Source organism: Nesoenas mayeri (assembly GCF_963082525.1).
Source record: "Nesoenas mayeri genome assembly, chromosome: W".
Taxonomy (NCBI): domain Eukaryota; kingdom Metazoa; phylum Chordata; class Aves; order Columbiformes; family Columbidae; genus Nesoenas; species Nesoenas mayeri.
In genome coordinates, this window is record NC_137553.1 from 251,379 (window position 1) to 278,802 (window position 27,424).

The following is a 27,424-nucleotide window of genomic DNA, read 5'->3' on the forward strand; positions in this document are numbered from 1 at the left end:
ATGAATCCTGACTCGAACATTCATATCAGCAATTAATTCCACCCTGGTATTTTAAAGCAAGCAGAAAAACACCTATTTTCTTGAGGCATGTGATTCAAGTACACACAGTTATGTACAAAAGGGTTAGTTTGTCACTTGATATGGCAATTTACACTACCACGATGAAATGTTTTGCATAGATGAGTTTGAAGAGATGAAAAATGCTGAAATCTGGAAGGGGGAGTGACAGTCTGTGGGAGAGTTGAGGGATTTTCTTGAGGTTGTTGTGTGGATAGGTTTCTATTAGATTTATTGAACTAGCCAGGCCCAAAGGAATTTCAAGGCCACCTCGTCAAGCTGAAAATAGGATCTTCTGTGGGAGTGGGGCAGTTCGGTGGCTGCAGCAACACAACGTAAATCAACAGACCTATTAGCAGTGAGACTCGGGCACATGGACAGCTCGTGAACATGGACAATATCCAATCAGCTAATGTGTGCTTGGAGCGTGGACGCGTGATCAGGAAACAACTGCATATATAAGGAGGCTTGTTTCTGTAATAAACGGCTTCGCTTGAATTCATATTGGATTGTGTGGAGTCCATGATAATTCACCCTCGCAAGTCACAACACTTCTGCTTCCAGATAAGTTTGTTCTTTATGCACACCACTAAAAACACAGTATTGCTACTGCACCGTACCTACAATATATTAAAAAATGTATCTGAAATCAAGTGGCTGCTCTTTCTGCCCATGATCAGGGCCCATTTCTGGAGACTTGCTCTGAAGTACACCCAACGTTCCACAGACTTCACTGGATTTTGGAAAAGGCCCTAAGCATAAATACTAACTCTTTTATTCCTAAAACCTCAGCTCACTCTTGAACTTCCCAGGGAATTTGGCCCTTAGGGATTGCTGAATTTTGCTATGTTTCCTTCTTCATATACATGTAAAAGCTCCAAAGTTTGCTGAGATGCAAGCAAGATGGGGGAAAGGGCCATTTTCACCACCAAGTTTGTGCTATCTACAATCAGAGCTTTGCGGACAAGCCACCAAGCCTCAGAAGATTAAAAAGGACAGATTCCTTCTCACTTGACATTTCAGTGTTTATCCACCCTGTTTTCCCTCACATGCAAACCAGAGACTGATCCTTCACTCCATGTAAAGCTGAGCATGGTCAGTCTGCCCACAGAGCTGCAGCACCACCAGCATTTTTGCCTTCAAGATCAGAGCAACATTTCTCCTGATTCACCAAATCCCCACAGAGTGGACTATACTTAGGGTTGATTTCTTTCCATCTGCTGCACCTAACCACCTCAAGTGAACATCACCTGTGTCATCAGTCAAGCCTGCATGGAGGTAGCTTTTGTCAGGGACTAGGGGAGCTGTTCCTGGCCACTGCAAGCTGTGAAGCTTCATAGAATCATAGAATCGTTTTGGTTGGAAGAGACCCTCAAGATGATAGAGTCCAACCATAACCCAACCCTGGCACTACCCTGAGAACCTCATCTCCATGTCTGTCCAACCCTCCAGGGCTGGTGACTCCAGCACTGCCCTGGGCAGCCTGTTCCAATGCCCCACAGCCCTTTGAGGAAGAAATTGTTCCCCAGATCCAACCTCAACCTCCCCTGGCACAACTTGAAGGCCATTTCTTCTCAGCCTGTGGCTTGTTCCTTGGGAGCAGAGCCTGACCCCCCTGGCTCCAAGCTCCTTTCAGGCAGTTGCAGAGAGTGAGAAGGTCTCCCCTCAGCTCCTGTTCTCCAGCTGAACCCCCCAGGTTCCTCAGCCACTTCCATCACACTTGTGCTCCAGCCCCTTCACCAGCTCCCTTCCCTTCTCTGAATCCAAACACCTATCACCATCATCATGTTACTCCACAGCAGAAAGGCTCTGGATCAGAGATATGGTTGCAATTTCCTACATTCACTTTACATTGCTTTTCCAGGCGACCATGAACTGTGGTGTCTCTCCTCCCTGAGGAGATGCCACAGAATTGCTCTCCCTTTGCAATTCATGAGCCAGCTTTGATAACTCCATTGACATCTGTCCTGGTTTTGTTAAAAACAAGACCAGTTCTCTTGTAGTGATTTTTCTTTCAGCTCAGTTCTTCTAGGTGGCTGTACTTTTCTGAGTTTTAGCCTGCATATTTTTCCTGGGATGCTGTACTCGGTGCTGATAAGAAGACCAACAGAATGCTGAAGAAGCTCATCTTTAGATTTATTACTATGGTAGCCAAGAAAGACTGATAAGTTTTCCCACGTTCTGTTGTGAGAGAGGCGTGTTTGAGGAGGGGTGGATGGAACAGGTGACTAGAACTGACCAACTGAGTATTCCATCCCATAATCGTCATACCCCCTATATAAGAGGACGATCACGAGGGTCACTCTCTCTTCGACCATGGCTGGCATCTAGAGAGGGCCCTGTCTGTCTGCCTGTGATCTACAGGCCTCAGGCCCTGCATCCTGCAACCAGGTTCCGTTTGCTGTGCAGTCCCGCCCATGACTTCCGGGGGCCTGAGCTGCACCTGCTGGAGCCACCAGCTCCGCACACTCAGCTCCTGCTGCTGGAGTGGCACCAACTCCACATCGAGTGCTCAATATTGGTTTTGTATATTTTGTATATATATACTCTATTTATTAGTAGTATTAGTAAACCCTTCAAAACTCTCCAACTTGAAGTCTAAGTCTCTCTTCCTTTTCCCTTATCTTTCCTATCATCTTTCCGATCTAAAGGAAAGGGGTAGTGGGAGGTGAGGGGATAACAGGGAGCGTCTGCCACAGTTTATTGCCGCCTTGCCTTAAACCTTGACAACATCACAGAAAATATGCTAAAATATTATAATGGCCCCATCGCCATTTAATCCATCCTGTCCAACAGCAAAGTTGGATTTCATAAATCAAAAGCAAGCAGCTAAACTGTTTTGACTAAATACTGCTTTCCCTTTGATGAAAGCTCTGGTAGATTCATAAGCCTCCTCTGTTGACCTGACAATAAAGGAGAAGCAGTCCTAGCTATGTTTTTCCAAGTGAATTTGCATTGCCAGTGTATGCAGATGTCAGGAACTTCTTTAGAGATTCTCCTGAATAATATGGAGAGTTGGTGATTATATCATCATATTATAATTTTCTCTCTCCCTGTCTCAGATTTCACATCCTCAGCATCAAGCCGGGATTACAGCCTGAGCTCAGGATGTGCTACCAGAGAGATGACAGCATTTCTTCTCCGACAGATCAGATTTTTTTATCGAGAGATTTCTCTGGGGCCTGCAGTCTTTTCTGTGGGAAAACACGACATGCTCTGTGCATCTTTTACTTGCCATAACAATGTGCCACAAACACACCCAGCTTCCTGACCATCACTTCTTATCACTCAGTTATCCCATTGTTCAAAGAAGGTTAAAGTTGGACATTTGGAGATTTGACCATATGGGAGAAGGGAAAACAAAATACCTTTAAACTCAGAAAAAATTATGTCAGAAGAGTATTTTCTTATGCTCAATAGACAATAGAATGATGGCAGAAAACAAGGAGGGTCCTTCTTTCTGCAACAGCCCTTCTTTTCGTCCATTAAAGTAGGACTGGTAGAAGCTCAGGCTGGTCAATGCTGGCTCACCCACCCCACCATGATATTGCACGGGTAGTGACCTCCACATAGCTAAAATCTCCTGGGCAGGAGATTTATTTGCTATCCATGGAGAACAGAGCAGCAGGTTAGATCCATCCTCAGCCCCTGCTCCAGCAAGCTGCTACCACGCCATTTCCAATCGGCCCCATGGACATCATGGTATGGCAGCAGCAATCTGATTTTCCAGCACCCAGTGCAAGATGAGGCCAAAAAAAAAATAACCTAAAAGCTTCTGCATATGGTATTTCTAACAAATGCCATAGTTTTTCAATCATTTTTTGAGCAACACTTGAAAAATTAATCACAAAGTAAACATGTTGCAACATGCATTTCATCTCAACTGTTTTATATGTATTTAAGTATCTTTCTGGTTTGCAGATCACTCCTTATCTCTAACTATACACCTATGTACACCTTCACAGACATGTCAGGGCCTGTTTCCATAGTCCCTACACAAATAAAATACCCATCCACTTGAATGGGAGCTCTTTTCAGATAAATATGGCAAAACTGGATCTTTGGTGCATACGTGCAAGTATCCTGCATACATTTAAAAATCATTAAAAAATATAGTAGCTATAGATTTACAACTGATCAAAATCTAAACGCAGTAAAACTGCACTTATTACAGTATAGCCTAGGTGAATTTACATTGTTCATTTATATGAAGCAAACAAAGGAAATGTCTGTGACCCTGTAATTACAGTTTAGTTGTAATTACAGTTTTGCTTATCCTTTTGTCTGTCGAAAAAGTCCAAAAGGATTTTTGCAACTAAAAAGAGGGATTTCCACCATTTCTTTCCAACATACAGATGCTTCTCAAGTGCTTTCCCATCTTTTTTGAAGTGTCTTTTGCAACATATCAGACTCCTTTCAGTTGCTTTTGTTCACTTCAATCACCATAGTAAAGAAAAATCCCTTACTAAAGGCGATATCCTTAGCAAAGCAGCAGCAAAGCAGTACTGAAGTCACTACTAGTCCTGTACACATGTAGAATAAGGAGTAAGAGCTCTAGGTACCGGCTTCAGCGTCATTCCTGTTACATTGCTCTCTAAATAGCACTTTCATGACAGCACTTCATTATCAAAGCCCTTTGCACATAAATTTACAAAACACGGCAAAGATCTCTTTTGCATATTAAATCAAGGAAACCATTTCATCCACAAGTTCATTCTTAGTGTGCTGCATATTTAGCAGCTGGCTGATGCAAGCTGGTGCTCACTAATACATGCTATAACTCTAAGACCAAAAACACAACAATGCAAATATATAAAGCTTAAGCACAGGTCCTACTTACCCCTGGCTGGTATTTCCCAAGTGAGCTCTGACACCTTTATGAAGGATATGGGTTGCTGTTAAATTAATCCAACCTCTGGAGTCTAGTGTAAAGTTAAGGAAATACACTCATGTACTATCCAGGTCACTGCTGGTCAGTGGGGACTTTGGAAACGGCGACCATTGTGCTTCACTTCTTTTTGGAGCATTTTATCTGTAGCATGAGCAACTTTCACAGCTCTCAACATAGCACAGAGGCTTTTAAAAGAAGCTTTGAGCATTTATGCATCACAAAATGAAAATCCAAGTCTAGATTTGGATTTAAACTGTCTCCCCATCTCAAAAAAATAAAAAAAGTATCCTTCATATAGAACTAGCACTTTAAACTCCAAATCATTGACCAAAGATCTTGTAATCTAAGACAAGACAAGGCACTGGACAACAGCCCAAGTGCTTCAGACTAAAAACTTACATGAGGAAACTCTTCATTTGACTACGCCAGTCCAGCTGAAACAGCAAACCTCACCCTCCTGTGTACACAGTGATACCAGTATGCAAGTTCATATACCAGCAGCCTGCTATACTATGGTTCAGCAGTCAAAATAAATTCCAGCAAGATGTGTCATCTTTTCTGCATCAGGATTTTGCCATTTTCACTTTATCAGGTGAAAAATTAAGCTTGACATAACTGACAGAGTTACATTGGTAACTTTTTAAAGAACACACCAGCCCTTCTATTATCCTATTAACATTCTCAACATACAAAAACGCCACGTTAAGACATGTGACATCTTGAGATGCTTAGTTTTAAAATAAACATCATAATCCAACCCACTGTATTTTAAATTAATTTCCTGCCAGTACTAACCACAGATACCTGGAAGTATTTACCATGACCTGCACAACAGCGAATCAACATTCAAACACTCTAAGTCTTTCATAAAAATCAATGAGGACATGCTTTTCTCTATCTTAATGTTGTGATACTTGAACAAAAAAAATCAACTCAGAAAATAGAATTATGTAATCTCCTTGCTATTCAGCCCAAGAAAAGCTTGCAGAAGTGTGAAGGAGTATATTTCTTCAACAAGGACTCCTATCTGAAGCTGAGATGGTCACTGTAGGAGGAACTACATAGATTGCTCATGCATTAGCTAGGAGTATTGCTTTACAGACAATGAGAAAAAAAACCTCATGATCAGCAGAGGAGACTAGAAATATAAGACACAAGAAGGAAGAAGAAAGAAGCTCTAAAACAATTGCATACCATGATCAACACAGTTACCTGTTACTGTGAACGGGACTTTAACATTCTCTTCTATCCCAGCTGAAAAAATTCATAAAGCAATCTTGTTTATTCCTGTCACATCTATCTGCTATTTTTCACAAAAACTTTGTGACATTACAGAACAAAGACCTCAAGTTATATACTTCCTCTTAAAACTATAATGCTAAAGAGTATTTTCAAAAACCCAAACGTCAAAGAACAGTACTTTCAATAAAATCTAACAATGCCCCAACATACTCGATTCAGAAACCTATGTAAAGTCAGTCTATGCTAAAATTCTCTATCACTGATTCTCCTCAAACGTTTGGTGCTTTTCTTTGTAGTGAAATGATAACTATATTAATGTGCTCTGTTTATCCCTAAATCTATTGGAAATGTGCTTCTTATCTGACTTGCTTTCCAAGGCAGAGTCTACCCTGGGACAGGGGAGTTTTGCTTCTCCTACACTATTATGGACCCAACTCTGATAGCAGGAAAGATGCTGGTGTCTTGGATCCTATGGTATTCAATGCCTTGAGGAAATTTATATCAAATAATTATTGCATAATCTCAGGGTGTAATAAAACCTCCTACATCATACATAGGCATCGAGTTCCTGTTACACTTTTGTGTCAGAGGAAGAACTGTCCCTGTCAAGAGCAGCTACAGGTCCCTGTGTGAACCTGCAGAATCCCCTTGCTGTGCATGTGGAGGAAGTTGAAGATTTCTGAGGGCATGGAATGAAAACCAGGGCGAGATTTCACATTGTCGTAGTAGTGGTGAGTTATAAAAATCCCTGAGGGGTTCATGGGGAAGGTCCAAAAGTCAAAAAGATGGACCTCTTCACAGAGCTCCAGGGCAGCAGTCACCAGGATCAGTCTGGTGCTAACCCGCTTGGCCCGCACCCCTTGGCCAAGCCAGTAGCGCGAAACGTTGATGAGATACTGGGGATGAAAGTAATAAACAGCTTGCTGGGATTCAAAATCATCCAGGACATATTTGACTCGAATTGAGATGTCTGTGTTGCGAGTGTTGTAGAAAGCTGGCAGCAGCACGGAAGTGTTCTCGTAGACCTGGAGCATGTCGTAGAAGGGTTTTCTCCATTTTTCCAGCTTATGGAATCTAAAGGGAAAAGGATTAAGGTGATGGTCAGATCAGCATGGACTCAGTCTGGACCCAGCAGACAGGATACCTCCAATGAGCTTTTACTAAAACATTTCTGATACAGAGATAATTGAAATGACGTTTCAGTTAACAAGGGGCATATATCTTAATTTTTAGCTAAAGCATCAGTATAAAATGTAGGGCAAAAACGCAGGGGATAAAAAAAATACATATTCTCCGCTCTTTTGGAAATACATTCATTTAACAGTCGACAAACTTCATAGACATTTCTGAACAAGTCTCACTTTGCATTTCATTACGAGAAGTATGTCATTTTTCCAAGGTTTGGTCAGCTGTATAGTGCACTGTGCACTGCAGAACTGTATAAAAAAGTGGCAAATACCAAAGCAGAGCAAAAAATTTCTAAAATGTCTTAACTGCAACATTTAAAAGAAATTCACGATGCAAGCAAATGATTTTATGTTGCTTGAGAAAATAAACACATTCCCCCTCCTAGAAAACAGTAATTAGCTCCATGGTTCCAAATCTGTGTTGTGTATTGATAAGGATCATGGCTGAAAACATTGTGGCGAAATTAGTTCAGCCAGGAGATGACACATTCAGTGCAGGGGGAACTGCGATCTACATATCAACAACAAGCTAATGAGCCACAGATCAGGCCGGCCGACCAATACCGATGTGCTGGATGGTATATAGCCCCATCTTCTGATATGCCCAGCTGGGCAAACAAAGGGGAAAAGCTGAGACCCTTCAACGTGGCCCAGGACTTGTCCAGACTTGTCCATCTTTCCCAATCACCCCTTCCCCCCCTGTAATGACTTAACAATATATTTGTTAATCAAACCGGTCTAAATGGATATATTATCAGTGGCTGTGAAACCTGAGCATATAACATGATATTAGTACATGCTGCCATTAAACAATGCAACCTGTATGTAGTCTTTGTAAAAAACTTATATGTGTAAAAGCCTAATTTAGTGTACCCTGCAGAACATTCAGTAAGAGACTGACAGAGATAAGGGCCCAGTTGCATCCTTGTGTGAACGAGATAACGGGGGTCTTGAGCACAAAGCGTGAGGAAAACCAGCTCAAGCTGTTGGAGCCTTGGCCAAACCCAGCGTACTAGGCCAAAGATAAGTGCACGACAAGATAGACTGCAGCCTTCATCCAAAAGGCCCCCGCCCGTGACCACCCGGAGACACTGCGCAGGCGCAACAGGAAAGAGCCAAAGCTGAAGACTATAGATATAATTAATTGGAACTCATTTTAATAAGGATGGCCTTTTCGAGGAAAAAGTTATGAATATGTATAGGCGTTCCTGGAATAACCATGAATATGTAATCCTCTACCACATTTAACCAGGCTTGCGGCTACTGAAAACGTGCACCGTGGTGGAGCAGGAGACTCCCCGGATCGCCCAGAACTGTTTTGCCCACTTGCCGCTTGCTGCAATAAATTCTAAGCAATTTATTCTGACGAGTGCGTGCTATTTATTGTGATCGTCTATAACACTCCCCCAGACTTTCCTCTACTCCGGGAGCTATAAAAAAGCTCACCAAAAACAGCACAGGTTAGGGAATACCAGCCTACCAGCCTCACCAAAGGGAATACCAGCTCAGCCTCATCAAGGGAATCCAGCACCCTGAGGACCCTCAGCCTACCGGCCTCACTGAAGGGAATCCACCCTCAGGACTCTGAACCAGACATCGGAGTACACTGCGCTCCTGAACTGCGAACCCCAGCATCCTCGCCGTGGAACACCGAGGCCATACATCATCGTACAAGTCCTGTCATCCACACTATGGGGATGTAAAAGACTGGATCCCTCACTCTTTTCTTTCTTCCTTTCTCTCTGCTCTTTCCTTCTCTCTCCTTTTTTTTCTATACCCCATTTCTTTGTCTCTCCTTCTGTATATATATTACTCTCTTTCTCTCTCCTTTATACCTTAGTTTTTCTTACCTCTCTACCAATCTCTTTCTCTCTTTCCCTTTTGAACATATAAGGATAACGCCATCTTTAAGCTCTGCTGTTGATTTCTGGTTAAATTTCATATTATAGCTACTGATGGTTGCCAATACATCGCTCGTAGTAGGACTTTCGCTGTTAATGTGTTGATAAGTTCTGTTATGCTTTTGCCAAGTCACCATTCACTGTAACCAATATTCCAACAAGTACTTTTAGTAAAACTCACAATTGAATTGGACCCCGGGGGTGACTGTCTGTCATTCACTTCACATAACCCGCAGAATTAACCCAGAGTTAACTCACACCTGGTCTCATCTGTTGAGTCAGGGCGCGTGTCACGTCTAGAGTTAACTCATCCCTCATCCCATCTGTTGAGACGGGACAACCTGTCAGCAAGGTGACATTAAAGGATCAACAAAATTAAAATTAAAATCGCTCAGTCAAATCTGACTGCAAAGTTTACTTGGCTTCTTCAAAAAAAAAAAAAATCTGAATATATGGGTTACTTTATTTAAGCATTTAGGGTGGGGACCAGTGGCTTCCACCCTAATGTGTCTAATACATTTGCCTGGGGCTTGCCAGCACAGTACAGGACTTCCAGGGAAAGGATGGCTCTGCTGTTATGATTTTAGCTCATCAGCTTCCTACTTTCTGTTATCAATGTGCAGGTGTACGTGTTTAACACATTTATATAAGTTGTTACAGATTCTATACACTGAATAACTTCAATTCAGAATGAAATGTATGATTTATAGTGTCAGGGTAAAGTAATATTGGAAAAAAAAAATCTCTGTAACAGAATTTAGTGAAAGGTGGATTTGGAAAAGCAATAGGAGATGAAAATACAAAAAAAAAAAAGAAATGACCTCTCAGTAATTATACTGGGATTGACAGTCACGACATCTGTCTTTACTCCAACGTCTGTGAAGTATTTCTCAGATATAGGAGGCAAATTGCATCTATAAAGGAAAGAAAATAGCAAGAAAGTTAAACAATTCCTTGCACCTTTTCAGGACTAAAAGGTAGAATTGATTTCTTCCAAGCAACAAATCTAGAAACAGATTGAGAATTTAAAACTGGAACACAGGAGGTTCCACTTAAATATGAGAAGAAACTTCTCAATGAGCACTGGCCCAGGCTGCCCAGGGAGGTTGTGGAGTCTCCTTCTCTGCAGACATTCCAACTCGCCTGGACACCTTCCTGTGTAACCTCATCTGGGTGTTCCTGCTCCATGGGGGGATTGAACTGGATGAGCTTTCCAGGGTCCTTCCAACCCCTCACATTCTGGGATTCTGTGACCTAGATTTACCATCTCAAAAAATTGAGACCGTCCCTCAAGAGATGCTGAAGTTACTGAAAAACACACACATACACACAAGCGATCACATAAGCTTTGCTTCCAATAGAAAACCCAGCTTAAAAAAAGCTTCAGCATGTGTTGAGGCAAGATAAGTGGCCTTGCAATTAGTCTTACACTCAGTTTAAGCTAGCATTAGGTATCTTTTTGAAGTGATCTATAAGCTGCAATAAAAGCCATCACTGTTGAGATCCCCACATCTCAAAAAATACTGCTGTGCCTAATTCCCAAACATTTGAAGATCAGGGCTAAACAGGACAAACCCATAAATTTATTTAGGGTGATGCTCAGTGTTTTCACAATACTACATACAGTTCAGCTGCTGTCATAACTTCTCAGTGACAGGGAGAGCGTGAATGAGGGAGCAGAGGAACAGACAAAAATCCTTCAAACTCTTTTCTCAGACTCAGGAGGTTCATATCAACCTTCCATAGAGTCCCTTTTTATCAGGTCAGAGAACTTTTTTTAACCACCTTGTTCTTCTCATAGGCAACGTTATTTCCAGCACTTTTCTCTTCCAGGTCGTGCAACATCCTTCTGAAGTCCTCTAGCATCCTCAGTTCCACCTAGCACTGGGCACTGTACTCATTAAAAAGGTTTTCAAATATCCAGCTTCAATATTTTTAAACAGTAAACTCCCACCAAGATTACGAAAGGCTGAATTTGTTGAAAGTGATAATTCCTTATAAAAATGAAGACATTTGCATAAACTGTGCTTTGTCATAGGACATAGTTTTAAACTTCATGCCTGCAAAGAGAGTAGTCCCATTTCTAAATGCACCCCATGTTTCATCACAAATCTGCACTCTGGCCAGTAGATGGAGATAGACAATAACAACTAGTAAATGCAATTCATGTGTGGGTATTTTCTATGTTCTGTCATACTATAATTAATTGTTATCAGAATTTATTAAATAGAAGAAGCTTGGTTTCATGCAGCTGGCCACAAGTTCCCTGACAATAAGAGATTTTCTTGGGTGTCCTGAAGGCATCACTGAATGTTAGCAGTGCTCTATAGGTAGTTTTTGAAGTATTTTGAATCATTTTTGTGTTTGTGACCAAGATGGTGATTCCTGACAGTTTGGTGAACTGGTGTCAGAGTGGAAAGTGGATGTGTTCAGACCTGACCTTAAACACAAGCTTTACTTTCAATTTGATGTCAGCGGACCTTAAGCTCTTCAACACCAGCAGGTTTTTGTGTATAACACTGGTCCCATAAATTTTGGAGACAGTGAACCAGGGTGGGGTTTTTTGCACAAATGCTGATGTACTTATTCATATTTCAGTTATATTTAAGCCTCTTTTTAATTAATTACTGGTACCAAAAGCAACCCAGTTTCTAAGTCACATACTGATCTGCCCTTTTGAATTGGTTGTGGCAAGGAAGAGTAAGTGGTAAAAAGAGACCTCCACTGAAAGTTCTCATACATAAATTATGACATTTGCTGCCCATATTTCCACTTCCACTGACCAGTTTGCCACCTCCATGCATAACATGTACCTTTCATTTCAACCATACTGATAGCTGTGGTCCAGCATAATAGAAGGGAATCTACTATAACTATTTAATCTATATGGGGTACACTTGGCTTTTAAGAAGCAAATCATGTGAAGCCTGGACTGTTTCACAGGTTAAAACAAGGTAATATTTTTCTATAAAGTGGGCACAAGAGGCAAACATAAGGGGTCTGAAAATAATGGATAGTGAAGGTAGGACAAGTAAAATTTTATTTCTCATTTGATACCAGATTCAATGAGCCAAAATCTGATCTAAATTTTGCTGGTATGACATCAGAGAAACTAATTGATTTATGCAGACTTGTTCTAAATTGACAGCAACATAACCAAGATCAGAAAATAGGACAACAGAAGTAAAAAGCTTTTTCTTTTCTGCAGAACAGGTCATGAATCTCTGAGCTAGCTGTCATACGCCGTGACCCAGGAAAAGTGCTTAACAGGATTTAGAGAGGGATTAGTCATGCATATTAATAATAAAAAAAATCTTTCTCATATATATTAAGGATGGCAAAAGTGATGATAAATTCCATTATTCACAGACGCAAGTTGTGGAACATCCCAGTCTATGCAAAAACTGGATAACTCCACATATGGCGGGGAGCAAAATATGAAGACACCCTGGAGTCTACAGTGCTGATGACTGTAACTCCCATTATCCAGAAACAGAGATTTGGAGATTTGCACCAATTCAGAAACACCCCTTCAAGGGGTGTGAGCTGCATAGCGGACAGTTATTAATATCTTGTCAAGCAGCTTATCTTGTAATAGAGGTTCTACCTCTGGTTCAGAACTGCCCCAGAAAATCCTGGCTACCTTCACAGGACACTGCTCCTGAGGTAACATACATGGAAGGATAAATCCACAACCTGAGGACATCAAACTTTGTCAGTAAGTCAGTGACTACCCACATGGAGTCAGGGAGAAATAACTCCTAAAAGTATAATTTTTAAATAAATATTATACAATGAGGTGGGGTTTTTTTTGAAATATCACTTCTTGTGCAAAAAGCAGGCTTGATATGACTAGTGTGGCAAGTCCCATGTTTCCATGGGAAAGAGAATAGTTTTACATTCCTTAATTTGTCATTAAAATAGGCAAAAAGAAAAACGTCGCTGTGGTGATTACCGAAACACAAAGTTTGCACTGTCAATCTTCCGACCACATCTGCTGTTCTTCAGAATTCCTCCATTCCCAACCACTGCACATTTCTTAAACTGGGAGCGGTGGTACGGCATATCCTGCAACATCACGGCAAGAAAACAGTTAAATATCTTGAAATATGGAGGCAACAAGTCTCTTTTACTTTTTCCTTTTTTTTTTTTTGGTGCAGCTGCATCTTGCTGCAGATGCACTAATCATAGGAACTTGACTCTCGTTCTTGCCTGCAATATTCCCATGGCGTACATAAACGCATAGGATTGTTTTCTGTGCAATTAGAGATGTTATAGGCAGCTAACTCTGAGAGAGAAAAGCATTAATCTCTTTTTGTTCAGACTTAATAATGGAAGAATCATTTTAGAAACTTGCTTTCCTTTCTGATTGCCACATGAGGGCATGAACCGCATATTCCAGGTGTTGTCTTCTGAGCTGTCTGCAAACTATTTGCTCCTCAGTCCTGATGTCCTGCTTTTGAGACATCTGAGCACAGTTCCAGAGCAGCTACTGAAGTCCAGGAACTCTCTCAGAAAGCACATTACACCTATTTATCAGAACCTAGCCCAAATGTTGTTGCTTGCTGCTACTAATTGTACTCATAGTATTTGTGATTATTAATTAGCACTCATACTACTAAAGTGCTTGGTCAGGCACCTTTCTGGATGTGTGTAGGGTGCATCTTTCTGTAATCTTTGGGCAATATTCTGTCTTCATATGCAGACAAGCAGCTGTTGCCAAAGCCAGAGAGCAAAAATCACGTCTCCGAGAAGAGAATTTGGCCATGGGTGTGAGAGGGTTGTGATGCAGAACTGAGCCGCACTACACCTTATGAATATGTAAAGATGAGCTTATATAAGCTTGTTTCAGTACATACATATTTTATCGAGAATTTCATACTGCAAACTACAGAGACATGCAATTAATGGCATGACATTTCTAGCTGATTATTCCCAGGATCTTTCCATGGCATTCATAAGCCATGAGGCAAAAGGAGAGGCAATTACACCTGTTTGAGAAAAGCAGCAGCTAAGAGAGAAGCAATACAGAGTTGTCTGTGCTTTATCCAGCAATTTCTTAACACAAAATGCCTTGGCAGTCTCTTTCAGGGAGATCAGAAACCAGGACTCTGTGCTCAGCACAAGGTTCTTGCCTTTACAGTCTGCTCCCATGCTCTCAGCTCTTTATCTCCTACATTTGCCATGCTACAGCCTTGCTCCTGGACAGAGGGTGGCATTGGCTGTGTAGGTGCTGCCCAGTGAATCCCAAAGGTACTTAGGTGGGGGACAGAGCCTGAAAAACATCCTCAGAGCACACCTGGTTAAATGCAACAGCAGCATTGGACACTCCTAGCAAAATTCAGTTTGTTGATGAAATTCAACAAAGGCAAGTGTAGGGTCCTGTACCTGGGGAGGAATAATCCCAGGCACCAGCACAGGTGAGGGGTTGACCTGCTGGAGAGCAGCTTTGTAAAGAAGGACCTGGGAGTCCTGGTGAACAACAGGTTGACCATGAGCCAGCAATGTGCCCTTGTGGCCAAGAAGGCCAATGGTACCTGGGGTGCATTAGGAAGAGTGTGAGCAGCAGGTCAAGGGAGATTGTTCTTCCCCTTCTGCTCTGCCCTGGTGAGGCCACATCTGGAGTTCTGTGTCCAGTTCTGGGCTCCTCAGTTTAAGAAGGACAAGGAATTATTGGAGGAAGTCCAGCGGAGGGACACAAAGATGCTGAGGGAGCATCTTTCTTATGAGGAGACACTGAGAGAGCTGGGGCTGTTCAGTCTGGAGAAGAGAAGCTGAGAGGGGATCTTGTAAATGCTGATAACTATCTCCAGGGTGGGTGTCAAGAGGATGGGACCAGACTCCTTTCAGTGGTGCCCATCGATAGGATGAGAGGGAATGGGTACAGACTGAAACACAGGAGGTTCCATCTAAACATGAGGAGAAACTTCTTTCCTTTGAGGTGCCAGAGCCCTGGAACAGGCTGCCCAGAGTTGTTGTGGAGTCTCCTTCTCTGGAGACATTCAAAACCCGCCTGGACACATTCCTGTGTGATCTGCTCTGGTGAACCTGCTTTAGCAGGTAGGTTGGACAAGATGATCTCCAGAGGTCTCTTCCAACCCCAACCAGTCTGTGATTCTGTGAAAGCATAGTTGTCTAGTCTTCCATGCATTTACCTCTGCAATTGGGCAGCTTTTTCAGGATAATACTCCTGGTTAAAATGTACCCATTCTTTGCACATCTCCAGATGCCAAAGTGCTTTCCTAGGTCTCCTAGGTTCCTCCTGTGCACATTTAGATAACAGCACTACCGTAACTCTTAGTAGTGTTCCAAAAGTAAATGGATTAAAAGTGGTTAGACCCTGAAGGATTACATTAATGACACAAATCTAAGTACTTCACTTGAATATTTTTCTGACTTTCTGACAGGGATACATTTTAGTTATCTTCTCCAAATATGCAATTTAAAATTCATGAGGTGTGCCCCATGATAAATCAGTACTCACATAAGCCCACTTCTGCACATTAGTCAGTATGTGCAAAGGGAATTGCCCACTGGTTATAACTTTGAATGACCATTAGGTCAAGGATTATCTGCTGAAAGGGTTTTGAATAATCATTATAATATATTTTAAAATTGTGCAGTCTGTTCACAGATAAGCTGCAAACAGAAACAAGCATAAAAATCATTAGTTATCGTGAATATGAATTATAAAATAATCATGCCCCTAAAAAAGGAGACCTACCGCAAATGTTGGATTTATTGCATGTTAGTATTGTACTTTATAAAAGTTATGCCTCTTTTATTCAGAATTCTCAAGTTATTTCTTTAGCCACTTTGCTGCTATGTCTGTAATATTCTGCAGGAAGAAATATATATATATATTGCATACTAGAGCACATGACCACTAGAAAATAGGATAATCAGCTAAAATATCTTATCAAAAATCAACATTTTCAAAGTACAACAGTGAAGTTTGTAGAAATGTCAAACAGCCAACTGCTAAATGCTTGGCTGTACAATAGTATCTAATGCAGCAAGTAGAATGAAGCTGATTCTGCAAATGTACAGAGGCACCTTTGGAAACATTTTGAAGATTTCTTGGTTGATATGGAAGATTCCACTAGTATCCACTTCGTACTTCAGTTTAGTTCCCAAGGGTGTATTTTTCTGGGTGGTGAACAGAAAGGCAGGGGCATTGCAACACCTCGACAAAGTAGACCTGTAAAATGAAGAAGAGAGAAATAAGATCAAGGACCTGACAGTATAATTTAGGATTTACAATCACTATTACTCCTAACAAGGCATTTTTCAGGTAATAAAAAAACCAAAACCAAAACCAAAACCAAAACCAAAAACAAACAAACAAAAAAAAAAGACAAAACAAAACAAAAAAACCCCTGGATTTTTCTTTAGAAAATTTCAGATTCAGTGAAATTTTCCTTGATTGAGGAACTTACAGTAAAATAAAAACACAGAAGAAATGAGATCCCTGTACCTGTCTCTTCCAAGCTGCAGGAAATACATGTGCAAATTCTGCCCTGCTCCAGACCCCAAAGCTGAGCTTCTGCCTTCAGTATCCTGGGGAAACCAACCTGATGAATTAATCCCTCTCTACTTTTGATGTCTTCTACTTTTTGTAAATTATTTACTCATCACTGGGCAGGAAATGCAGGGGTTAAAGTATTCACCTGGGGATATGGAAGACGCTACCCCACTTACCAGAATATTGTGGAGCACAGTATAGTTTTATTAGAAAAAGAAACCAAACAAAACAAACCCCAAACTTTTAAAGGTCTTTAATTTTGCCTTTGACCTTTCACATGTGCATCAGGACAATGATGTGGTCCTAGCAGACTGGTCACAGCTACAGCTCCAAAATCTCAAGACAAACGGCCAAAAATTTCTTTGTGGATGGGACAAAATGGCAGGTATTCCATGTGAACAAGAACTGGTTTGAAATCTCAGAAATTGGATTCTTGGCATGAGAGAAAACCCATTCAGCTCTGATATGAAATTTAAATAGGAAAATTGTCATCCATTTATTAGCTCCTATCTTTCCCTGTAATGCTTTTGTCCTTTTACTGACTTCAGCTTGCTCTTACTCCAGAGCCAGTTTGTTTCTCAGTCAACGCATCTTATACTTTTAATGAAAAATACATGTCATGGCAAATGCACAAACATGAAGACAAAGTCAAATGGCTCTCAAATAACCTAGATTAAATACCTTGCCTCTGGCGTATGTGGTCTCATTATGAGTTGGAAGAATAAGCCAGTCTTCTTTATGCACTTCTTTACAAACACCAGAAAGCAAATACAGAATTATGCAAATATTTCAGTGATGTCCAATTATTGTTATATACTTGACCCATGCAGAATGACACAGGATAATGATCAGACCAAGGCAGCAATTGAGACTGAATAAGTCAATGAATGATTTCTAATAGCAAAATCATTAAATAATTACAAGTAGGTAGAGGGTTTCAATTGAGATATGAAAAAAGCTCTTCATTAGTTCTGTATTAAGGAATGGAAAGTGTTGTTTTTTCATCTAATGTCTAACTGTTTTTGCAGAGGCAAGTTCCTTAATAAAAACATCTGGTATCGGATGGAGGAAGATGGACAAGGAAATTGTTTTCCTCAGTCTCCAGATACAAAAGCTAGTGTGATTTTTGTGCTTCCTCCCTCCCTGCTGCCTAAGCAGCTGCCGTTTAACTTTTGCTGGATTTTCCCTGTCTCACCTGATGGCCCAGAACTGGCAAAGCTTAAAATCCCACAACTCAGTGTTGTCAGGCCACCTCATTTTAACCTCCCGCTAGTCTATGTCCAAACTCAGAGACTTTGCTCTGCTTTTACGAGACCACAGTTTTCCCACACACTCACACACTGAAGTCTCTGTCCCATAAGGTAAAAATGAAACAGACTTCCAACTTTTTTTTTTTTTTTTTCATTACTAGCATGATTATTGTTCCTGGAAGCAGCTAACAAAGGTTAGATTACATCTAAGTGCCAGTGGGAGGTTTTTAAGCAGTGATATTTCAGTCAGGCGGGTACAGCCAGAGACATGGTTTAGTGCTAGATTTAGGTTATGGTTGGACTCGATGATTTGTTAGCAATCAGGACACATAACCACGGGTGTAGTTATATGCGGTGCTTTATTTCAGCACTGGGAAACCAGGAGTTCGCACCCAAAGCTGGCTTCCCCGGTCAGTTTAAGTTACACAGTATTTATACAGTCCATTCACATACATATTCATATATTCATTAAGATATGTAACGGTTACTCAACATTGATTGCAACATCGATTGCAACATCTTGGAACTATTTTGATCATGTGCAGTGTCCTCTGGTGGTCTTTCAGGGGGTCTTCAGGATGAAGTAAGTAGTCTTCATCAGTTCTGTCCCTTTCACCTTTGGGTACTGCACAGGCGTACTACTTCTATAGCTAGATAACTGCTGACTTGCTCAACCTCTGGAGATACTGCATGTACTTCTCCTCACTCTATGCGTATTTAGGTTAAGATAAAGCTAGGTTGTTAAGATAAGAGTATACTCGAACACGATATGCTTGAACATCCTTTCAGGGACAGTTTACAAAACTGATTCATCCTTTCAGGAACATTTTGTAAAACTGATTCTGTTACTAACAATCTTAAGAGTCTCTTCCAACCAAAACGATTGTATGATTAGTTCTCTTACTCCAAGTAGTCTTTAAGATAGTAGGCTCTAATCCCGAATGGCTCTTGTCTTTAAAACAGGCTCTGATAATTGTCATCGAGTAATTTCCAGGGGAAAAAAAAAAAAAAAGAACAAAAAAGCCCTAAAAAAACTTATGTGTGGAGCTTATGTTGGAAAAACTGCTATGAGTCTGGGACTAACAATTACTTATTTTTAAAGATGTTAATGACTAACTTAACACATGCATTCCCACATTTTCTCATTAACTCGTGGTGGCCATTTGCTGGAATCATGTAAGAGAATTTGGGAGAAAATTTTGGGGCCTTATTCTAAACCAAAGCTCCAAAGTATGCCAGTGACTTACAGACAACCAGTCTAGATTCCGCTTACTCTGAAATATGGTGTTTTCCCTAGACCTACACAAATATGGCCCTCGAATATACTAATATACAACACTCAAATATTGTTTCGGCTTCATTCTACTATTCCCTTCACAAGATGAATTTCAAAAGTTGTATCTTGAAAGGGCCATGGAGGACCTTCAGAGAAGAGGAAGTCACATGAAGAAAGACAGAGTACAACAGAAACAGACTGCAGATGTCTGCAAAGACCAGAAAAAATATCTAGATAGGCAGGGAGTGATGGCTGAGAAGCCATTAAAAAAAGAGGAATTAATAAACAAGGTAAGACAGTAAATAATAACACCACAGAAAAAATGCAGTTTCAGTATTTTGTAGGCCAAATTTGTGGTGTCACCCATGGTATTAACATTTTATACCACCAGAGACTTAGGTTGATGTATTAGGTGCAACCATTAAGTCTTGGCTTTATTTATAAGTCTGACTGAATCTGTCCTGATTTTGTTAAAAAACAAGTTTCTCTTTTAGTGAAATTGCCTGCCAGTTAAAGCTTCATATGAGCTGCATTTTCCTGGAGAACCAGATACATGTTTTGGTAAACATAGCAATGGAATGTGAAGTTATTGATAAGCATGAATGGACATCTCGCGAGAGGGGCAACGAGAAACAGGTGACCAAGAAACTGACCAACTGTGTATAACATTCCATTCACGTGAATACTTCATATAAAAGTGGGAGATCATGAGGATCTCGTCCCTTTTGCCTTCTTTTCCCTACTGCTTATGGCCGACATTAGGAGAGGACCTTGCTAGTCATCCCTGCGAACTGAGGCCTAGTGAGAGACTGAATCCAGCTCTGGTTGGCTGCAGAGTCCAGTCCAGGACTTTGGGTGCTGGCTCTGCAGTTGCTGAGACTTCCAAGATTGGTTTTGTATATTTTGTATTATTTTCTCTATTCTTATTAGTAGCATTAGTAAAACATTTTTAATTTTTCCAACTCTCTTCTCTCTGTCCTTCTTTTCCTCCCGATCGCCTGTCCCTAGTGGGAAGGGGGGAGAAGGGGGGGCAAAAGTGGGAAGTGGGGGAGGAGAGGAGGTTAACAATACATCTGCCAGGGTTTTATTGTCACCCCGCAATCTAAACCCTCGACAGATAATTGGCGCCCAACGTGGGGTGAGAGAAAGGTTTAAATTTGAAGATTTTTGGCTTTTCTACTGCTCTGACATACCTTTCAATTTTCTTGGCACGGTGCTGTCAGGAAATGGCTCAAAGATAACGGACATGGGTCCATGGAACAATTGTACGATCAGAGCTTGTTCTGATAGAAATAAGCTAGTAGCTTGACATAGCTTAGGAGCTTAGCATAATTAGACCTCAATAGAAATTGCTGATCAGAAAAGAAACAGCAAGGGCACTGTGACCTTGACAAGTTTCATAAACAACTTTGAAGAAGTGAGAACTGAAGAAACACGGAACTTGCATAGCCAGCTAACTGCAAGTGGGAGGACCATGCAAATGTGATCTTTAGAGCTTAAGTCAATTAGTAAATGACAAATAGGCATAATTACTGTAATCTGTATAAATATGTGTCGTTGAAGATAATAAAGTGAACAATGCTCTATCACTCACATTGAGTCGTCATGGATTGTTCCTCCGCCGCTCGCACCGTGCCAACTCATAGAGTTGTGGTACTCGCACGTCTGTTTGCTTCGGATATTATTTAGTGGTATTAAGGCAAAGTGAATTACACTGATTTAAAGATGTTATGGCATAAGTTGTATCAGTTATTTTCTACATTGTGTTCAGTGATCCCATATCTGTGCTGGGCTTTCTTTCTGAATCAAAGCATTCATTATATAATAACAAGAAACTGGACTATGGTTCTGATGATACCGTGTGGTTTGGCACTGGTTTATTTCATTATGCTGCAGCCGCTAATGAATTTCTACTCGTTTCTGCTTTACCTTGAAAAGCCTCCAGGAGAGATTAAAGAGCAGTACGGCTCTGTGTTTGCTAATTGGTCGAGCGAATCTTTAGAAAGGCTGACTAACAATACTTTCGTTTTTTCGCTAGGACAGTTGCAAATGTTTTAGAGAGCTTTGAATATCATTGGAGCTTTGACAGAACTGTGATGGTGTTATCTGGTTTGCTGAATGTGTGTCAGTTTGTGCTTCTGTTAAGAGAAATGGCGTTCAACAGGAGGTTTGCGTCTCTTTTTAATCCTGAGATTTGCAGTGCATCTTCGGAAGCTTTAGCAAAAAGCACTCCTGGCCACTCGAGAAAAAGCAAAACAGCAAAAGCTGCCACTGCAGGCACTGCCCCCCCAACCGCGGCTTCGCAGACTGAAGTTACAGCTCCTCCACAGAGTTCCTCTGCCAAGGTCGCTGCAGATAACATGACTTCTCCAGCCTCAAAGGCTAACAAGGCAGCCCCCCCTTCCTCACACACTGGTCACTGTTGCTGCTGTAACCATAGCGATCACTGTGACAGTCATTCAGACTCTGGAAATGAATCAAATGATGGTAAACCCATATCAGCATCAGTTGCTGGTTGTAAGAAAGTCACTAGAAAGACTACTCGTGCAGCAGGTGATGGCACAGGACCAACATCAACTCAAGGGGCATCACCAGGACAGGGAGGACATGAAGGGACCACCACACGGTCCTTTTCTCCAGGTGAGCTGAGAGATCTGTGAAAAGACTTTAGTCGTCGTGAAGGCGAGAATATTTTAACCTGGCTGCTCCGATGCTGGGACAATGGGGCAGAAACAATTGAATTGGAAGGTGGTGAAGCCAGGCAGGTGGGATCTCTGTCAAAAGATTCCACCATTGATAGGGCAATTTCAAGAGAGTCTAATGCCACTAGTCTCTGGACCCGACTCCTGGCAGCTATGAAAGTAAGATTTCCCTACAAGGAAGATTGTATATCCAAGTTAGGGAAATTGAATACTATGAAGAGAGTTATCCAGTTTCTGAGAGAATTAGCTGTGCGAGAGGTCATCTATTTTGGACCAAACAGCCAAGAGGGGACAGACCCAGATGGAATCAATTGTACACGACCTCTGTGGCGCAGATTTGTACAAAGTGCACCACCTGCATGTGCTAAGTCATTGGCAGGAATGGTCTGGTCAGCTGGAGGTGTACAAGATATTACTGAAGTGATTGAGCAGCTCTGGAACTTTGAGGACAGCCTTGATGGTTCCCTACGGGCTTGTGTCTCTGCTGTGGAGAAACTGTGTGAAAAATCTGATGACCAGTTTGAAAAGCTGTTGCAAGAAATCAAAGAACTCAGAGAAGACACGTACCATTCACGACCTGCACAAACCTATGTTTCAGCTATTAGGAGAAGGCGTTTCCAATCTCGAGAGAGAGGACAGAGGCAGCCCACAAAAAGAGGTTCACTGTGGTTCTCCCTACGTGAGCAGGGAGAAAACATGAATAAGTGGCATGGAAGACCTACGTCAGAACTTCAAGAACGAGTACGTGAGATAAAAGGCAAAACTCCTAGGAAGGTGGCTGCTCCAGTTTACAAAAGGAGCAGAAGAGATTCTGATGCTCTTGAAGGAACCTCTAATTCACACCCAGAGACTGTGCAAAACAGAAATTAGAGGTGCCCTACCTCCAACCAGGTGGAGGAAAGGGATAACAGAGTTTATTGGACTGTACAAATACGATGGCCTGGTACAACACACCCCCAGGAGTACAAAGCTTTAGTGGACACTGGTGCTCAGTGCACAATAATTCCTTCTAATTATAAAGTAACACAATTCATCAATATTGTTTGGGGGATCCCAGGAACTGACTGTTGTAGAGGCTGAAATGAGCCTAATTGGAAAAAAATGGCAAGAGCATCCCATTGTGACTGGTCCAGATGCTCCATGCATCCTTGGCATAGACTACCTCAAGAGAGGGTATTTTAAGGACCCAAAAGGGTATAGGTGGGCATTTGGTATAGCAGCTGTGGACACTGAGAAAATTGAACAGCTGTCTGATTTTCCTGGTCTTTCGGATGTTCAAAGGGACGATTCCCTCTACACATCATGCCCCTGATGTTAAATGGAGTAAATGGATTGCATTGATCACGCAACGAGCTCGAATTGGAAGTCCCAATCACCCAGGGATCTTAGAAGTGATTACAGACTGGTCAGAAAGCAAAGACTGGGATGTCTCCAGATGAGGAGGAAGTAAAACGTGCTGAAGAAGCACCACCGTATAATATTCTTTCAGAGACTGAAAAGCAGTACGCACTGTTCACAGATGGATCCTGTCGCCTTGTAGGAAAACATCGAAGGTGGAAAGCTGCTGTGTGGAGTCCCACATGACAAGTTACAGAAGCCACTGAAGGACAAGGTGAATCTAGTTAATTTGCAGAAGTGAAAGTCATCCAGCTGGCTTTGGACATTGCTGAACGAGAAATGTGTCCAATACTTTATACTGACTCATGGATGGTAGCAAATGCCTTGTGGGGGTGGCTACAGAAATGGAAGAAAAACAACCGGCAGCGCAGAGGTAAACCCATTTGGGCTGCCACACTGTGGCAAGACATTGCTGCTCGGCTAGAGAGCCTGCCTGTGAAAGTTCGTCATGTAGATGCTCATGTGCCTAAAAGTTGAGCCACCGAGGAAAATCTAAACAACCAACAAGCGGATCAAGCTGCTAAGATTAAAGTAGCTGAGGTGGACTTGGACTGGCAACATAAAGGTGAACTTTTCCTAGCTCGGTGGGCCCATGATGCTTCAGGGCATCAAGGTAGAGATGCAACATATAAATGGGCTCGCGATCGAGGAGTGGACTTAACTATGGACACTACTTCACAGGTTATTCATGAATGTGAAACTTGCGCCGAAATCAAACAAGTGAAACGGTTAAAGCCTGTTTGGTATGGGGGGCGATGGTTAAAGTATAAGTATGGAGAAGCTTGGCAGATTGATTATATTACACTTCCACAAACACGTCAAGGTAAGCATTATGTACTTACAATGGTGGAAGCAACCACAGGATGGTTGGAAACATATGCTTTACCTCATGCTACAGCCCGAAATACTATCTTGGGCCTTGGAAAGCAAGTCCTTTGGCGATACGGTACGCCAGAAAGAACTGAATCAGACAATGATGCCCATTTCAAAAACAGTATTATGGACAATTGGGCCAAAGAACACGGTATTGAGTGGGTATATCATATTCCATATCACGCACCAGCCTCTGGGAAAATTGAAAGGTACAATGGTTTGTTAAAAACTACACTAAAAGCACTTGGTGGTGGAGCCTTTAAAAACTGGGAATCACATTTAGCAAAAGCTACTTGGTTGGTCAATACTAGGGCATCAACCAATCGAGCCTGGCCTGCCCAATCAGAAATTCTTTGTACTGTGAAATCATATAAAGTCCCTGTAGTACACATGAAAAACGTTTGGAAGGGCAGTCGGTTACTCCTGCCTCAGGCAAAGGCAAGCCTATTAATGGGATTGTTTTTGCCCAGGGACCTGGCAGCACCTAGTGGGTGGTGCTTAAGGATGGAGAAGTCTGGTGTGTACCTCAAGGGGATTTGAGTTTAGGTGAAAATATTTAATACTTAACTGCTTGATGTGAATTGCCATACTAACAGTGTTTAATAAGTGTCTTCCAGATCAAGACAGTGATGATGAAACCTGAGCTAGCCTCTTCAACTGTCGCCTGACAACTTCTTCGAAGTTGATGTCTTTAACCCACAAACAGTGGTCATGAGATGCACTTGTACCATTTTTCCTGCCCTGGGAGACTGTTGTGACAAAATGAACTTAATGAACTTTTCAAAGGATGGTCCACTGATTAACATAAATTACTTGTGTGTATATATGTACATATGTATATATATATACATATAGTAGTAGTGATTAATTAGATTGTGTTGATAGATTGTATTGATAAGGTTTAAGTATTCAGTGAATGGCATATTATAAGGGGTGGAATGTCCTGGTTTTGTTAAAAAACAAGTTTCTCTTTCAGTGAATTTTGCCTGTCAGCTAAAGCCTTCATATTAGCTGCATTTTCCTGGAGAACCAGATACATGTTTTGGTAAACATAGCAATGGAATGTGAAGTTATTGATAAGCATGGATGGACATCTCGCGAGAGGGGCAACGAGAAACAAGTGACCAAGAAACTGACCAACTGTGTATAACATTCCATTCACGTGAATACTTCATATAAAAGTGGGAGATCATGAGGATCTCGACCCTTTTCTCTTTTTCCTTATGGCCAACATTAGGAGAGGACCTTGCTAGTCGTCCCTGCGAACTGAGGCCTAGTGAGAGACTGAATCCAGCTCCGGTTGGCTGTAGAGTCCAGTCCAGGACTTCACTTGCCGGCCCTGCAGTTGCTGAGACTTTCAAGACTGGTTTTGTATATTTTGTATTATTTTCTCTATTCTTATTAGTAGCATTAGTAAAACATTTTTAATTTTTCCAACTCTCTTCTCTCTGTCCTTCTTTTCCTCCCAATCGCCTGTCCTTAGTGGGAAGGGGGGAGAGGGAGGGGCAAAAGCGGGAAGTGGGGGAGGAGAGGAGGTTAACAATACATTTGCCAGGGTTTTATTGTCACCCTGCAATCTAAACCCTCGACAGAATCATACCTGGAAAAGTCTTTCCCGTACCCAATTCTCTGCCCTTCCTGGAATACTGTCCCACATGCCGGAAGAGCTCTCTTTCCCTCTTGCTGTTGCCTTTGTAAAGTAGAAGAAAAGTCCACATGGTTTCAAAAGGATAGTATCCTAACAGTAACAGTGTTATGATGCTTACTTTTTCTATCCATATGAAGGTTTGACTTCTCTACAGGAAGCTAAACTCAAGTTAAAGTAAATCTTAGTCTTATTAATGTGGACCATTCTTACTTGAATAAATTAGCTTCTGTGACATTCATCTCCCATTTGCACATCTGTAGGCTCTTCCATCTCTCAAACAATTCTGTTTGTTTCACCCTAAAAGATTAAAAGAAAGAAAATAAAAATTCATTTTCTTACAAGGGCTTTGTTTCCTAAAGCACCTGCAGGCAGGGTACCATGCAGTAGGTTTTTCACAGGGCAAACCAGTCTATCCTGTGCAAAATTTATTATTTTTACTTCTTTTTCTCTTCAGATACCATTATATTTTGGGGAGGTTATCTTGATCTATGAGATCCTACAGAACAGCACTGTTGGTAAATCCATTTAATAAACTGCAAGAGCATATGTGTATGGATTAGCATCTGTGATCGTAAAAGGACATGAAATGCTCTTTACATAAGGATCTCTCCCTCCCTCTCTGTTAATCTACTTTTAGTTATAGCAAAAAATGACACTCTTACTTCCACTAGGCTGATACAGGATGACACATTTTTGGTGATATAATCAATTCCAACCACTTCTACCTTAGAGTTCATATATATTCTTCTGTATTTGGACAATGGAGATCATGAAGGCCTTGCGACAACCTAGAGCTAGGGACCAATGTCATAATTTGCTTAGGAAATATTGAAATCTGAGATTTTTTTCAAGATTGGTAGGTCTTAATGAGTTCTTTTCAGTCTTGAGGGCTTCGAATGTTTGAATAAAGCAAAGATTTCTAATATAATTATATTTTTAAAGTGAATAGAACTTAGGATTTCTAAGGCTGTGGAAGTTACAGGGAGGAATTAGGTCATGCACTTTATGTAGCCCACCAGAGCACATTAACTTGGAAATCTTCCATTACTATAAAGGCTGAATTAGGAAACATAGCATGTTATGAGCAAGCACATCAGAAGAACCCAGCATAATAAAAGAGCTTAATGACAAATGGCATCTATTGTAAAAGTAAGGCTAACTTTATCCAGCTAAGCAGGAGTCCACTACCTTCATGTACCATTGGAAAAGATGTAAAGAAATTAGTAATTCTCTGTACCATCTGACAAGTATGCAGAAAAGCAATTTAAAACTCCCCATCTTCAGAAGAACATTGTCAGAAGTGTCGCATTCTCACCCCTTCTATTTATTTTTAAGCACTGCGAGCCAGCAAGCAGTGCAAAGTTGTTACTTGTGTATCCTTCATGCAATACCAAATGCAGGACACAAGGACATAGCCCACACTGTTTTATGCACAAAGTGAGCAGTGGAGACATGCTCAAAATTAATGCAGGCC

At 41.3% G+C, this 27,424-nt stretch overlaps 1 protein-coding gene across 1 annotated transcript in view; it reads right to left on the minus strand.

The window, feature by feature from the left end:
* Positions 1 to 6,795: 6,795 nt before the first annotated feature.
* Positions 6,796 to 27,424, minus strand: part of LOC308051399 (alpha-2,8-sialyltransferase 8E-like) — a gene marked incomplete at both ends in the record, with an annotated part of 89,404 nt that continues 68,775 nt past the window's right edge. The window contains 5 exons of the mRNA XM_080361831.1: positions 6,796 to 7,264; positions 10,100 to 10,192; positions 13,234 to 13,346; positions 16,335 to 16,479; positions 26,161 to 26,247. Of these exons, the coding sequence (XP_080217957.1) occupies positions 6,796 to 7,264; positions 10,100 to 10,192; positions 13,234 to 13,346; positions 16,335 to 16,479; positions 26,161 to 26,247 (907 nt within the window). The remainder of the gene's footprint in view (positions 7,265 to 10,099; positions 10,193 to 13,233; positions 13,347 to 16,334; positions 16,480 to 26,160; positions 26,248 to 27,424) is intronic.